Source organism: Lutjanus erythropterus, chromosome 6 (assembly GCF_056507025.1).
Source record: "Lutjanus erythropterus isolate fLutEry1 chromosome 6, fLutEry1.hap2, whole genome shotgun sequence".
Lineage (NCBI taxonomy): Eukaryota > Metazoa > Chordata > Actinopteri > Lutjaniformes > Lutjanidae > Lutjanus > Lutjanus erythropterus.
This window is the reverse complement of record NC_139322.1, coordinates 41,949,205-41,963,623: the sequence shown is the minus strand read 5'-3', so window position 1 is coordinate 41,963,623 and position 14,419 is coordinate 41,949,205. Positions and strand designations below refer to the sequence as shown.

Below are 14,419 nucleotides of genomic sequence, written 5' to 3'. Positions count from 1 at the left end.
AAGGATGTTGATGATTAGTCATCAATCCATCAGTCACCACTGAGAATTTAACCAGTTAAGAATGTATTCATGGATATTTAATCAACAGTCTAGAGACTGAGCTTCATTTGACATTGAGATTTAAACTTTCAACGAGAAAAAAAAAGACAAAACAAAAAAGAAAATAAAAAATGTGTTTTGTATTTTTTAAATTATTGATTAATCAGTTGTTAGCATTTTCAACTATTGTTTAAGGAAAATACACAAAATTTTAAATCAAAGACAAATAAAATACCCCTTTGATTGAATAGCTGCTACTGAGGATGCATTATACATCAACTAATACTCAGAGTACTTTTTGAGATGAATACTTTGTACTTTTACAAAAGTATTTTTCTAACAGTAGTATGTTTACTTGTAACTGAGTAATATTTTAGGAATGTAACAGTACTTGTAGTTGAGTACAGAATTTCAGAACTCTTTCCACCACTGGTCTCTGCCATCTTTGAGTTAACATCATGAAGAGAATATTAAACTGTTGTCCTCTGCGAGTACACTGTAAAAACGCCTATTTCAGTAGCTTGCCATGCAGATTATAATTTGTAAGCAAAAACAAACCTTTAGTGGTGATTCATTACAGAGTCAGAGAGAAAAGAGAAGAGTCAGAGAGAAAGAGAGAAAAGTTTTGTAATACTTTTATTAGCCACAAGAGGCTCAGTCTCAGAGAGCAGCTGCTGCAGCTGAGCACCTGCACAACAATTGACAAGGATTTTTTATATTATCGGTTTGTGGAAACAATTGAGTGATTTTTTAAATAAATCTTGAGCACAACCACGTCCAGTTCAAACTGAAACGGTTGACGATATTTCAAAGTTAGATCAAATCTGATTTCTAATACTGTGTATATGTTTACTATAATGTAAATAAGGCTCCGAATTACAGGGTTAGAAGACTGTAATGGATTTGGGTTTAGAGAGGCTTTAAAATATTAAACTCTCGGTTATTAAACCTTACAACAGGCCAACAATCTACTGATTACAGTTTTTTATTAAATGTGGACATTGCCAAGAGTTCTTTTAATACTAATAAAAATGAATATATTTTAAAGCAGAATTATTATTTATCTTTGATTTAGAAGGACTACAGAGTTGACATGTTATGGTTAAGACACATCTGATACCAATATTATTTAATAAATTTGTCTAAAAATAGAAAGTTTACCAGTGCTTGAACAGTATTCCTGCCTTTTTTAAACCAGGAAGTGAGACAGGGGTCCTGTTTATTTATTTATTTATGTATTGTGTAGGACATGATTTGTCCCAGTTCTCAAGAATTGATTATATACATCTGTATACTCACAGATATATGCGTATATGCAGTAGCAGAAAATAAAAACTGATCAGTATCATGCTATAACTTGAAAAGTTTATTAAGATAACAATATACTGTTTATCTTGTTATAATATAAAACTTTCATATTATAATAAGTTATCAGTTATAATATAATAGTATATTGTGTAAAAGCATATTATATTATTACTACTGTTGTATCTGAAATAAAAACAGGTAAAAACACTGTCATCAGTATTACAGTGTCTGTGTCTCTGTGAACACGAGGGGCCGGACAGTAAGTGAGTGCCACATTCAGGCCTCTCAAGTAACACTGGTCTCAATAGTATCACTGTCTGTCAGCTCCACACGATGGCTAATGTTCTCACACAGCAGCCTCTCATGAAGCACCAGTACGACACAGGTAGGACTCAAACCTATACATTTATTCCTTTGCATTCTGCTACATTATCTCCAGTATACAGAGCTACATGATGATCACATTCCTCTGCTGCGAAGTGACCTCTTTACATTTCAACAAACTCATGATGAGATATCGATCAGGATGTACTGTATCAGGATAAATGCATATGGTTGACTTTTTAAAATTCATTGCTTTTGTAACATTAAATTTACTGTTCTGCATGTTACTCGTCTATGCATTACATTATATCCAAGTCCAGGCTTGGGGAGTAATGGATAACATCTACTGGGATTACTTCATTAAAATACAAAATAGGTAACTGTATTCCTTTACAGTTACAAAAAAAGAGTCACAATTAGATTACAGTTACATTTAGATTATTAGCAAGATTACAATGATGAAATAAATTTTAAATACAGAGGATATACTGCCATGTGCAGTGCACACATGTTACAACAATTCACGAGTCTCACAACAGTAATTTGGTCTGAGTGAAACAAACTAATGTTGTCATTCATTCATTCATTCAAGCTCTTGAAAAAAAATGCATTGGATGGAAATTTCACCATTATCCTGTCTCAGTATCAAATTTAAAGAAACATTTAGTAAGACCAATTGTTAACATTAGCTACATAGATCAACCAATAACTTCAGCTACACAGATCAACTGCTAATATTAGCAACACAGACCAAATGGTAACAACTACACAGACCAAACGCTAACTTTAGCTACAAAGACCAAACACTAATTTCAGCTACAGAGACCTAATGCTAACATTAGCTACACAGACCAAACCCTAACTTTAGCTACACAGACCAAACGCTAACTTCAGCTACATGAACCAACAGCTAACTTTAACTACACAGACCAAACAGTAACTGGAGTAACATAAACCAAATGCTAACTTTAGCTACACAGAACAAATACTACATTTAGCTAGATAGACCAAATGCTAACATTAGCTACATAGACCAAACCCTAACTTTAGCTACACAGACCAAACGCTAACTTCAGCTACATGAACCAACAGCTAACTTTAACTACACAGACCAAACAGTAACTGTAGTAACATAAACCAAATGCTAACTTTAGCTACACAGAACAAATACTACATTTAGCTAGATAGACCAAATGCTAACATTAGCTACATAGACCAAACCCTAACTTTAGCTACACAGACCAAACGCTAACTTCAGCTACATGAACAAAACGCTAACTTTAGCTACACAGACCAAACGCTAACTTCAGCTACATGAACCAACAGCTAACTTTAACTACACACACCAAACAGCAACTGCAGTAACATAAACCAAATGCTAACTTTAGCTACACAGACCAAACGCTAACTTCAGCTACATGAACCAACAGCTAACTTTAACTACACAGACCAAACAGTAACTGTAGTAACATAAACCAAATGCTAACTTTAGCTACACAGAACAAATACTACATTTAGCTAGATAGACCAAATGCTAACATTAGCTACATAGACCAAACCCTAACTTTAGCTACACAGACCAAACCCTAACTTTAGCTACACAGACCAAACGCTAACTTTAGCTACACAGACCAAACGCTAACTTCAGCTACATGAACCAACAGCTAACTTTAACTACACAGACCAAACAGTAACTGTAGTAACATAAACCAAATGCTAACTTTAGCTACACAGAACAAATACTACATTTAGCTAGATAGACCAAATGCTAACATTAGCTACATAGACCAAACCCTAACTTTAGCTACACAGACCAAACGCTAACTTCAGCTACATGAACCAACAGCTTACTTTAACTAAACAGACCACACACTAACTTCAACAGCAGAGACCAAACCCTAAGTTTAGCTACACAGACCAACCGCTAACATTAATTACACAGAAATACAGTTAGCTGTCAACAATTAACATAAAACATTGCATTATAATGGAAATGGAAAGTAATCACGTTACATTGCAATATTATATACAAAATTGTAATACTTGGAGTATTTTACTGATTACATATTTAACAGGTAATAAGTAATTGTATCAGAATACATTTTTAAAGTAACCCTCCCAGCCCAGTCTTTGTCTACATGTCAGTCAGTATTATGAGTGTAATTCTCCCTTCCAAGTAAAAAAAGAGAAAAGTTTGACTTCATTGCTGGTTGCAAATTCATTTAGCTATCGTGTGCATACATCTGAAGTTTTCTTCTTCATAGTTGTCCACTCATTATGCAACAAGCCTCTCATCAGTTTCTACATTTTCTAGTTCTGTAATCCTACACCATTTCTCCTCTCCTCTTTTCTACCCCAGTGAGCGAGATGCTAGTTTTGGCGTTGAATCTCTGTTGATGTGTGGCTGCTTATCTGCTCTGACGAGTCATTTACATATCCTCCTGCTCACTGGGGATGAATTATACATCTCCACTTAAGCTATCTGTTTACACACTACTGTGTCCCCGTCTGCTCTGCTTTCTGATTTCAATCTGTCTTCTCATCACCCTCTGCTCCCTCTCCACACCCCAGCAGCTACCCAGCATGCAGCAGGAGCCGGGGCTCCACATCAGGTCCTCAGGCGTTGCCCTCCATTCAGTCATTTCGTGCACTGAGAAGCACCTTCGCCGTCCCTTCATGCTGTCTCCCTGCTCCTGCTGAGCACACCTCACACTTGACAGGCCACCATGTCCCTCAATGGTTCACTTCCTAACAACAGTAATCACACACACACAGAGATCCAGCCATCCTCCAGGAGCAGGATGTTAAACAACACTCATCCACAGAGCACCAATCACAGGAGAGGTCAGTGCACAGCCAGTCTACTGTGGTTTCATAACAAGACAGATATCTGAGGTGGCCACAGAAAGGACTAGAGACGTTTTTTTGTATTTAATCTCATGTCTCTGCTGTCAGTGCTGGAGTCAAGACATGGCTAGCCTAACTTAGCATAAGGACTGCAGGGAGGAAAAGCTATCTTAGCTCTGTTCAAAAAATATTATCTGGTTGGCTAAGCCTAAGAGCGAAAAGATCCTTTCTATCGAGACAAGTTGCTTCCATGTGATCACACTTAAAACCATGACCATAGCTGCCAGGAGTGCCTCCTACAACGCTGATTGGCTGCACCACTTGTGGTGTGGTAGCTTGAAGCCTGGCAAGATGCATTGTCCATCTGCCCAGTGCTTCTCTGCAAAGTCTCCAGTTTGTCTCTGTATATGCAGGACCAAGGGACTTGGTTGGCCACAAATCTGTGATCTCTCAGACTCTGCAAGAATTAATCAATATGAGCCTGTAAAAGTTTATTCTGTTGGGCTGTTAAAATAAAAATGTTATTAAAAGAGACATTACCCAAAGGTAAAGATTGAAAAATGGACACAATTCTAACTGAATGTCAAAGCTTTGGAAATAATCACTTATTCTTATGTAGGGGGCTCAGTGTATGTATGCAGTAACACTTTATATTAAGGTGCCTGTAATAAGTGTTAGTTAATATGCAATGTGGCTAAAAAGGGTAATAAGATGCTTATTAACATCAATATGCATCAGTAACACTATACAAGTATTAATGGTAGCACAATAAACAGTTTATTGTAAAATAAAGTTTTAACAATGACATAATTGGTAAGTTAGTTTAACAAAGGAAATGTGGTTTTAATTCTATTATAAACAATTAGAAGAAGCTCACAGGGCTTTTACTAACATTCTTATGCAGTATAAACTGTTAAGAATTTTCTCTAAAGTGCTGATAAATGTCTTATAGTCTCACAATAAATATAATGATTATGCTATTATTGACACTTATAGTCATGTTAACACACAATGATATTAATAAGCACTGAGTACACTATTAGATAGTGAGCACTAAACCTGCGTTATCTGGTTGTTCTCTAAGAAATAGTTCCACCAACAAACTGTCCATTCAAACACAGACTGTCATTTTTTTTATTTGTGTATGGATGAAAAATAAAGTGATACATTGTGTTAATCAGTAAATTTTAGAGTTATTTAGCTTTGAGCTATGCAAATGTCTTGACTCCATCTACAATCTTAATGCACAGACATAAGATTTATAATAAATCAACTAGTTGTATAATAATTGCAGAGTACTCATTACCTTCCTAATAACATTTTCCTGCTCATAACTGAATGAGGATTCCATTATTTATTTATTTTTTCCAGAGGTGGGAAGTAACTCAGTAAGTGTAACAAGACAAAAAATGACATAAAAGATGAAAAGTATGTAACTACACAAAAGATACGTTACAAGACAGAAACGACATAAAAACGTAATAATACATAATAAGATGTAACAAGACAAAAACAGTGGAAAAGACCGAACAAGATGTAAAGGATGTACAAGACATAACAAGATGAAAATGGCATAAAAGGTGTGACAAGATAAAAAATTACAAAGAGGACAAAAATGAAAAAGATATAACAATACAAAACGGCATAAAAGATGTAAGAATATGTAACAAGACAAAAACAATGTAAAAAACATAAAGACAAAAACTAACATAAAAGATAACAAGATAAAAAAGATGAAAATAATATGCCAATATGTAATTCATTTATAATAATAATAATAGCACAATAGATATAACAAGACAAAAAATGATATAAAAGATGAAACAGACTTTTTACTTTTATACTTTGAGTACATTTCAGATCCTGTACTTTTACACCTTTACTGCAGTAAAGAAGTTGATTCAGTACTTCTACTTTAGTATCTGTGCTTCTGCTTAAATAGAGAATGTATAGACTTTTGCCCCCTCTGCTTTTTGTCACGCTGTAAAGATCACAGCAGCTTTTGATGTGGCTGCTCTGTCTGACAGTGATTCTGCTGCACACCATCTGCTACAGAGCTGGGTGAAATGATCTTCATCTGCTGAAGGTTTCCCTCCTGTTTTGATGTGATTTCTCTGTCAGATAATGGAGTGAAAGCTGAAGCCTCTTCAGGTCAGTCAAATCTCACGAAGGCTTCCAGGACTCACAACGAGCTTCACAAGGAACTGCTGCTGGCCCACAAGAGGTAGGCACCAAACAGGAGAGAAAAAATGATCATATCCTTTCTAAGATCTCTGGTGTGATTTGATCACAAACAAGCATTAATCCTCTGTAACATGAGGACATGAACAAAGAGCCATTAAACTGTCTTAACTCTTCTTTATGTAAGAACTTCTGTGCTTTTGTGTCCATCATCTAAATGCATCTGATGCCTGTATCCTCAGTCATTCTTCTCTGAAGCAGCCGTCATTAACAATACATGAGAGTCTCTTTCGTTCTCTCACACACTTGGAATCATACACCTCCTCCCCATGCTGCTGCAGCCCTTTAGGCCACCGGGAGCATGAAACAGTGTAAAGTGATATGTTCATAGGACCTGGCTCCACAGTCAGCTGGTCCTGATAGCACACAGTGCAGCAGTGAAAGCTCTGGATCTGTGTGTTGTTGCTGTTAATCTGACCTCACAGTTCACACATTTCAGAAGACCAGAAAAACTCTTTAGCAGAAACTTAAACACTAATCTGTTTTAACATCTCAAGTTTAAGGTTACCCAATTGCTTAAAAAATAAACAAAAATTCTACCATGAATTTTTATGGTTTCTAGTTTTTCTCAAAACCACCAGACTCCTTTGCCAAAAACAGTATTTTAACCCAAAGCTGTGAAAATATTCAAAATGTAGAATATAAGTGATATAAATTAAATATATGTAAATATATGATAGAAACTTTTTACGTTGGAAAAATACATTTTGCTGCTGACCCTGTTTACAGCAGTATATTGCTTAGCTCACTCTGTAATTACATTGGTCCAATGAAACAATGGCCAGGGACCCCACACACACACACACACACACACACACACACACACACACACACACACACACACACACTTTTTGAAGATGCATTTTTTTTCTTTCTTTCTGTCTTTCATCAGCTCACAATGTGAAAACTACAAAAAAGCACATGAAAAGGTTTCAAATACACATCTCTTAGTAATTTTAAAGTCTCACATGTAATCCATTGTGTCCATTATTAGACAGGCCCTAACAATAAGTCTCTCAGGCTATCTGTTGATAGACAGAAAGCGTGTCCAGCTGTCCACATCAAAGCATTTCAACACAAACAAATGAAAGTAAAAAATATGAAAATGACCATGTGTTCCTCTCAGACTGTGCAGATTATGGTTAATTTGGGGCTGTATGTTTTCCCTCTGCAGCTGTATTTCTTCTGACCCACAATGCAACAGGTGTGCCCTTAACTAAACTCTGGTCATGTGACCTGTTACACTCAACATCAAAGTAAATATTTTAGACAATTTTAATCTAAGCGAATCATCTTATTTATTCAATTTTAAATACGTATGAATTCAACTGTATGAATTCAAACACTGATTAAATTATTACAGAAAATATAAAATGAAGATTCCAATTAAATCTCAATAAAAATGTCTCTTAGACAGTTACAAACTCTTTTTTGGTTTGAAAATGTTCCACCTGAAAACTTTTCAGGGCATTCAGGACCCAACATACAGGGTTATAAGAATGGTTATATTAATGAGAGGTTTTACAGAGAACCCTTTTGTGGTGTAATGTTTGTCTGTAACCTAGAACCCTTGATGGGTTTTCTATTCAGAACCCTTTTATATTAAAGGAGTTTCATCTAGAACCCTTTTATCTTTTGAGGGCTCTGTGAAGAACCACATTATATTCTACAACATTTATTGAAAACCATATTGTTAATTGTGGTCCAGTTGCATCATGTATAGAGGACTGTCAGTTCACTGCTGCCATGTGTTATCTTGCCATGACTCACAGCATGAATCACTGTATACAAAATGCAGAATTTCAACAGGTCAGTTAAAATCAATAATGATATATTAATAAGACAGTCTTCAACATTTCAGTCCTGTGATTACAGGTGATAATGGCAAATGTGTTTTAACAATACCTGGCCAGAAAATTTGCTTCCACACACTGTCTACAGTCCCTTTTGCAACTTTTTGGTCTACTCACCTCTCTCCAACACACCTGTCTTATCTAATAGAGGTGCAAAGTGCTTCCTTTGTTCTAAAACAGTACCTGTCCCAAAGTTTTGTTTGTCCTCCAAACCAAATCCATTGGCACTAAAAATGGCAACAAGTATGGATGAGGGGGACACAACTGTAGAGGACATATGTCTTTGATTGTCGTTGAAAGTTCCAGCTCCTCTGTGGAACTGCTACAGCAGTTTCTGTTTCAACTGAAAATAATATCATCCAAAATGATCGGACAATGACCAAAACAAAATGTCTTCCTGTAGAAGTAGGACGGTATTGCCAGAGTAAAAATGTCATGTACCCTTTCATTTGTTATTACTGTGTCAGGAGAGAAGACAGGTTAAGGGAACATCTGGATACCGTCGACTCCAGCAGGTGTGTGAATTTATTTAAGATGTAGAGAAAAAGAGGCACCATATGTAGTCTGTACTGTAACTATATGATTGTGATTGAACCGGTTAAGTGTAGGTAAAAATAAAATGTTTTCATGTGTATTTCAGATTAGAGAAAACTAGACGCCATTATACTGTCTAGAAACAGCTTTTTGTTTTTGACTTCTCCATCATGTCTAATGTCAGCTCTGTCTCCTCCTCTGTGGGCTCAGGGGTCTGGCACTGAGCAGCAGGTCAGAGCTTCAGCAGGTGCTGGAGAGGAGGAAGAGGGTGCAGACTGACCGGGAAGAGGAGGGACAGAGCAGGACTCCTCTGGAGGATGTTCTGCTCAGACGTCAGCAGAAACAACAGGAGGTAATACATCCTGTTTAGAGGTCTAAAATTTGTCATTTAATCTTCTCAAGTTCATAGATTTTCAACTCAAAACACTCAGGGCATGTAGATGCGCAGACGCTCTCTCCTTATTGGGAGCAACTGAAAAAAGATACTGGCACTTAGAAACCACACAGGCCCTTACTGAGTGCTGTTAAAAGAAAAGGTGATATATTACATTGGTAAACACACCCCTGCCCCATCTTTTTTGGAACATTTTGCAATATTCAAATTCAGAATGAGTGCTTCTTTAATTCCGTTATCACAGGGTACTTTTGAAATAGAGCAGGTCTGGATTGTTCCCACCAAGAACATGCACTGAGGCCACTGTTACAAGTAAAAATCAGAAACCTGAAGGGGATCCAGGCTCATTATTAAAGGGGTAGTTCATCTAAAACTTAAAATTCAGTCATTATCTACTCAACCTCATGTTGACTGAAGGTCAGGTTTAGTTTTTTAGTCCACAAAACACTGCTGGAATTTCACAGGAAAACAGTGCTGCAGAATCTCCTAAACAATGGAAGTGAATGGTGACCAGTTTTCAAATATAAAAAAACAGGTTAAAAAAAATAAATAAGCCTCCATACTGCTTGTCTGGTGTAATCCAAGTCTCCTAAAGTCCCAACATGCCAAGCTGACTAAAATATAATTTATTTACACCATGTTTTTAGCCTGAATCTTCACTGTAGATCCTTCGCTTGGAGCCACATTCACATGCACACCATCTGAACTGGGTGTGTGTGGTGTGACAGTGTGTGTAAACAGCATGTCAGGACAATGCTGCAACTTTTTCAGTAAATCAAAATCAAAAATCAAATCTTGTTGACTTAACATAACAAAGGATGAGTGTTTAAGTGAACGTAAAATGTTCAGTCATTTTGACAGTCCTGAACGTTTGTGTGGATATTTGTGTCATTTGTGTCAACAGCTGTTGTCTTGTTCACTTGCACACAAAATCAAAGTTGAAACTAACTGACCATTGAATGCAGGACAGTTGTGAAGTTCGAGTAGTACACAATGTCCAAGGTAGCACTGCAGAGAGATTCAGCATCCTCCCTCATCCACACTGCAAGAGTGCTGACATGTAGAGGGCCTCATTTTGTTGCACAGGATGTAACTTGGATTTGGCATGTACACTTTTGTTACTTCTGTTACAGCTGCTAACCACTGTGTCATCCTTGCTCTTGTCTGGTTGGACACTTTTCTGTGTCCATCTGAGACATTTGAAACTTATCTACCATCATCATGTTTTAAGGAATTGTGCCTTCCTGCCTGCAACCTGAGAAAACCAGATTAGATCAGCTGACATTCTGTATAGTACTGAGTGACAAACTGACTAGAAAATCACTACTGTAACAACAGCAAACAGCATTTTAAATGCAATCCAAAAGCAGGAAACACTATTATTATAGAAAACAAGAAAACAAAGAGAAACACAGGACAGACAGACAGAATAGTTGTGGTAGAGTGTGTATGGGAAGATGAATAGATATCGTTCAACACACATGACGTGTTTCTAAAGTCATACATTTTGCCCTCATGTTGAAATTATAATTTTTGCCATTTTTATAATTATGTTGTGATAATGTTCCTCTTCTTCTCTTGTCAGAGGGAGAAGGAACAGGAGGAGAAGGTACGAGAGGAGGCCCAGTTGATGGAGTTTGTTCGAGTGCGACAGAACCTGAGAAAGATCCACTCAGCCATCCAGAACAAGGCTGCAAACTTTTCAGAAGAAGATACCCAAAATGTCTAAAGAACTCTGGAATCTGAGTTTATTCAACACCTACTCAATTGCCCTTCATGAACAACAGTAACAACAACACACTGAAAGACAACAAATGGATTTAATACAGATTTTTTGAAGATACACAGACACAGATTCACAAACACTTATGTAAACAGTATTTTTATAGTTATGTAAAGAAATGTCATATTTGTGTAAGTCAAGTATTTGTAAGTATTTTTGCTTGATATAGCTATAGTTATTTATCATTACAGTTGTATTCTGTAGAAAAACAATATGATCTCCTTTAACTTGTCAAATTTGTTAACGGCATTACTGTGAATGCATATCATGATTTCTTTATGATATCAGCTCATCAAACTACTGATATTTTTCTATTCAAAAGTGAGACAGAAAGAATCTAATAACAATACATAAAACCTTATGGACCTATATGATCTATATTTGTTTGACATACTGTTGATGATGCTTTGAAGTTATACTTTAGGTTAAGTGTTTCATGTGGGAAAAATCAATCTCACAGGGTGCTTTAAAAACCTCCAGAACAATAAAGATGATTTCATATAAAGCAACAAGAGACACATTCAGTTTATGAGTTTCTACACATTTGTTTGCAATAGAAAGTATGAAACTAAAAAATAAGCTAAAATAAAAATGAGAGTACAAAAATAAGCAATAGAAAGTATGAAAGTACATAATTAACTAAACAATGTGAGAACGTACAAAAATAAACTAAATAAAGTATGGAAATACGATCAACAGTAGAAAAATACAGTAAAAAATACAAGTTCATACCTATAGTGCAATAGTACAAGTAGTGAGGTTCAAAAGCATTCAGCAGCAAACACCATACATACTGAGGCACAGACACATTCACTTTATGAGTTTCTACACATTTGTTTGCTAACTCAAATTCCCCCCTGGTGGCTGGTTGCAGTATAGGTCATAAGCCCTGCCCCCTCCATGTTAGCAGGTGGGACATAGGCCAAACTAAATAATGAAAGTACAAATCTAATATTTTTTTCTCTCCGTTTCTCTTTCCCATTAGTTTAGTTTTTAATTAGTTATCTGATGCTACAAGAAGGGGTCTTATGACTGACCGACTGATTGAGTCAGTCGTGTCTGTGGACGGGAACTCAACTCTCCACTCTGGTCTCAACTGCACAGACTCTGGCTCCACTTTTATATGGTTGGATGAAGAGGAGACACGGCAACCATCTTTTATTATGTCAGTGGGCTGGATAATTGACTATAAATAAAGATGGAGGACTCTTTTTATAGCATCAAATAACTAATTTTAGTCAAACTGATCAGAAAAGTGAACACTTGATCAAAGAAAAAATCAGTGTGGTAAGATCCTCCTAAAATGACAAACCCTGTTAGAGAAAAATTTTTAAGCCTATACTGTGGGCAGCCAGCAGTGGGTGATTGAGAAGATTTGGCTTCACTTTGGGGGAGCTGTCATGTCAGGTGGTGTTACAGGAAAATGGAGATGATTGGCAGGATTGGCTAATTGTGGGGAAGCTATTAGATCAGAGTGAGATTTTAATGTACCTACATTTTTCCATGAAGTGTGTGAACTGTTTTCAGCGTGTCCGTGTCCATGTTGCCAACTTGAAATGTTGTCCCAAGGGCCCGTTTAGTGGATATCTTTGTGGTCAGCTTTGATTTTCACCAAAAATTGAAAATGTACAGAAGTTTACATAACATTATAGAGAGATGGATGTCCCGATTTGTCTGCATAATTTTGGCATGAGGAATTGATTGAGATAGTTATTGTCATGACACATCTCTCAATCAATGTCTCATGCTCTCTTAATGATGACAAAAAAAATAAGTTAAAATATATCAATAGGTTGCATGGGGACCCCACCTTCCTACCCAATCAGAGGCTGTCAGTGTGGACTGCAGCTGTTCTGGATTACAGATGCTGGTGTAGTTTTAATGTCAAAATCAGAATAACCTTGATCATAAGAATACAAATCATGTAGTTAAAGGCAGAATGAGTAGGACTTTTTGGTTGCAGTTTGTAAACACAACATTCAAAACTGGTTCATCCTCCCCATTGCCAAAAACTTTTTTGCAGATGAATGAAACTGAGATACTTGTAGTTGGATCTCAGTCAGAAACTTTGGCATTATTATTGATACTGATCTCAGTTTTGAGAAACCCATTTTAACTATCACCAGAAGAATGTTATATCACTTGTTATATCACTTACAGATCTGGCTGTGCACTTCTAGTGGGTCATAAATTATGACAAAGAAGGATTAGATTATTCTTATATGAGTTTATGTATTGTTTTTCATGAAAATCCTAATCTTACTTGCTCTGTCTTTAAGTAATGCTATAATAATGGATGGCTCATGATCAGATCTTGAAATGAACCTTTGTCTTTTTTGCTCACCAGCCACCAGTGGCTAGTGGTTTTCAAGTTAGTAGCCACTCACCAGTGTCTGTCAGTCAGTATTTACTAATGTTGTCTGTGCAGTCTTTCTGTTCTGATTTGAAGCAGTGTGGTAACCTGTGAAGCCACACTTTGGTATCATTTTTGTCAATACATTTTGACAATAGATTAGTAAAATTATCACTGTTCATCCATAGAGACAAGCGCTAAAGTCTGAGGCCTGACCTCTGACCTCTGAGCTTACTCTACAGCTGCTGCACAATGGCAGGTGCTGTCTGTCCGTCCTGCATAGTGTTAGCCTTACAACAGAGATTTATTACCGTAGTCGTTCTGTCGCCCCCCCCAAACTGCTAGAGGACTACTATTTCTAGTCAAGGACACACATTGAAAATAGCCCTATCTGTGGATGTATTGTCATGTAGACACCTGACTCCACTCTATACTCATGTACTCTATACTCATAGTCAGTAAGGAAGATTATATGTATTTATGAAAACTAAATATTTCATTTCCTCCAGTCTCACCAGAGTGACTGACCTTCAGAATATTCAAATATGTAGAGCTGATGTGTTTATGGTGAAATGGATATGAGTGACCTAACAACCATTCTCCGTGATGCCATCCCAATTGTTGGCAGAGCTTTGCAGCAGATGCTTCACAAGGCGCTGTGAGCAACACTTAGGCTGACTGATGAATAGATGGAGGCTCATGTCAGCTTATTGCAGATATATTGGTTTCAGTTTATAGCAGTT

The 14,419-nt window shown here is 36.6% G+C and overlaps 1 protein-coding gene across 5 annotated transcripts; it reads left to right on the top strand.

Annotated features, from left to right (window-relative positions):
* The first annotated feature begins 835 nt into the window (after positions 1–835).
* Positions 836–11,822, top strand: LOC146326215 (protein FAM107B). 5 transcript variants are annotated; one of them, XM_084721969.1, is made up of 6 exons: positions 836–1,732; positions 4,246–4,515; positions 6,640–6,742; positions 9,080–9,127; positions 9,357–9,498; positions 11,126–11,822. In XM_084721969.1, exons 2-6 carry the CDS (start codon positions 4,398–4,400, stop codon positions 11,267–11,269), a joined length of 555 nt encoding a protein of 184 aa, XP_084578095.1. In that variant the 5' UTR covers positions 836–1,732; positions 4,246–4,397; the 3' UTR covers positions 11,270–11,822. The 5 variants fall into 5 exon arrangements, with proteins under 5 accessions (XP_084578095.1, XP_084578094.1, XP_084578097.1 ...); XM_084721968.1 differs by having other exon boundaries at positions 4,243–4,515; XM_084721971.1 differs by lacking the exon at positions 9,080–9,127 and having other exon boundaries at positions 4,243–4,515.
* The last annotated feature ends 2,597 nt before the right edge of the window (positions 11,823–14,419 follow it).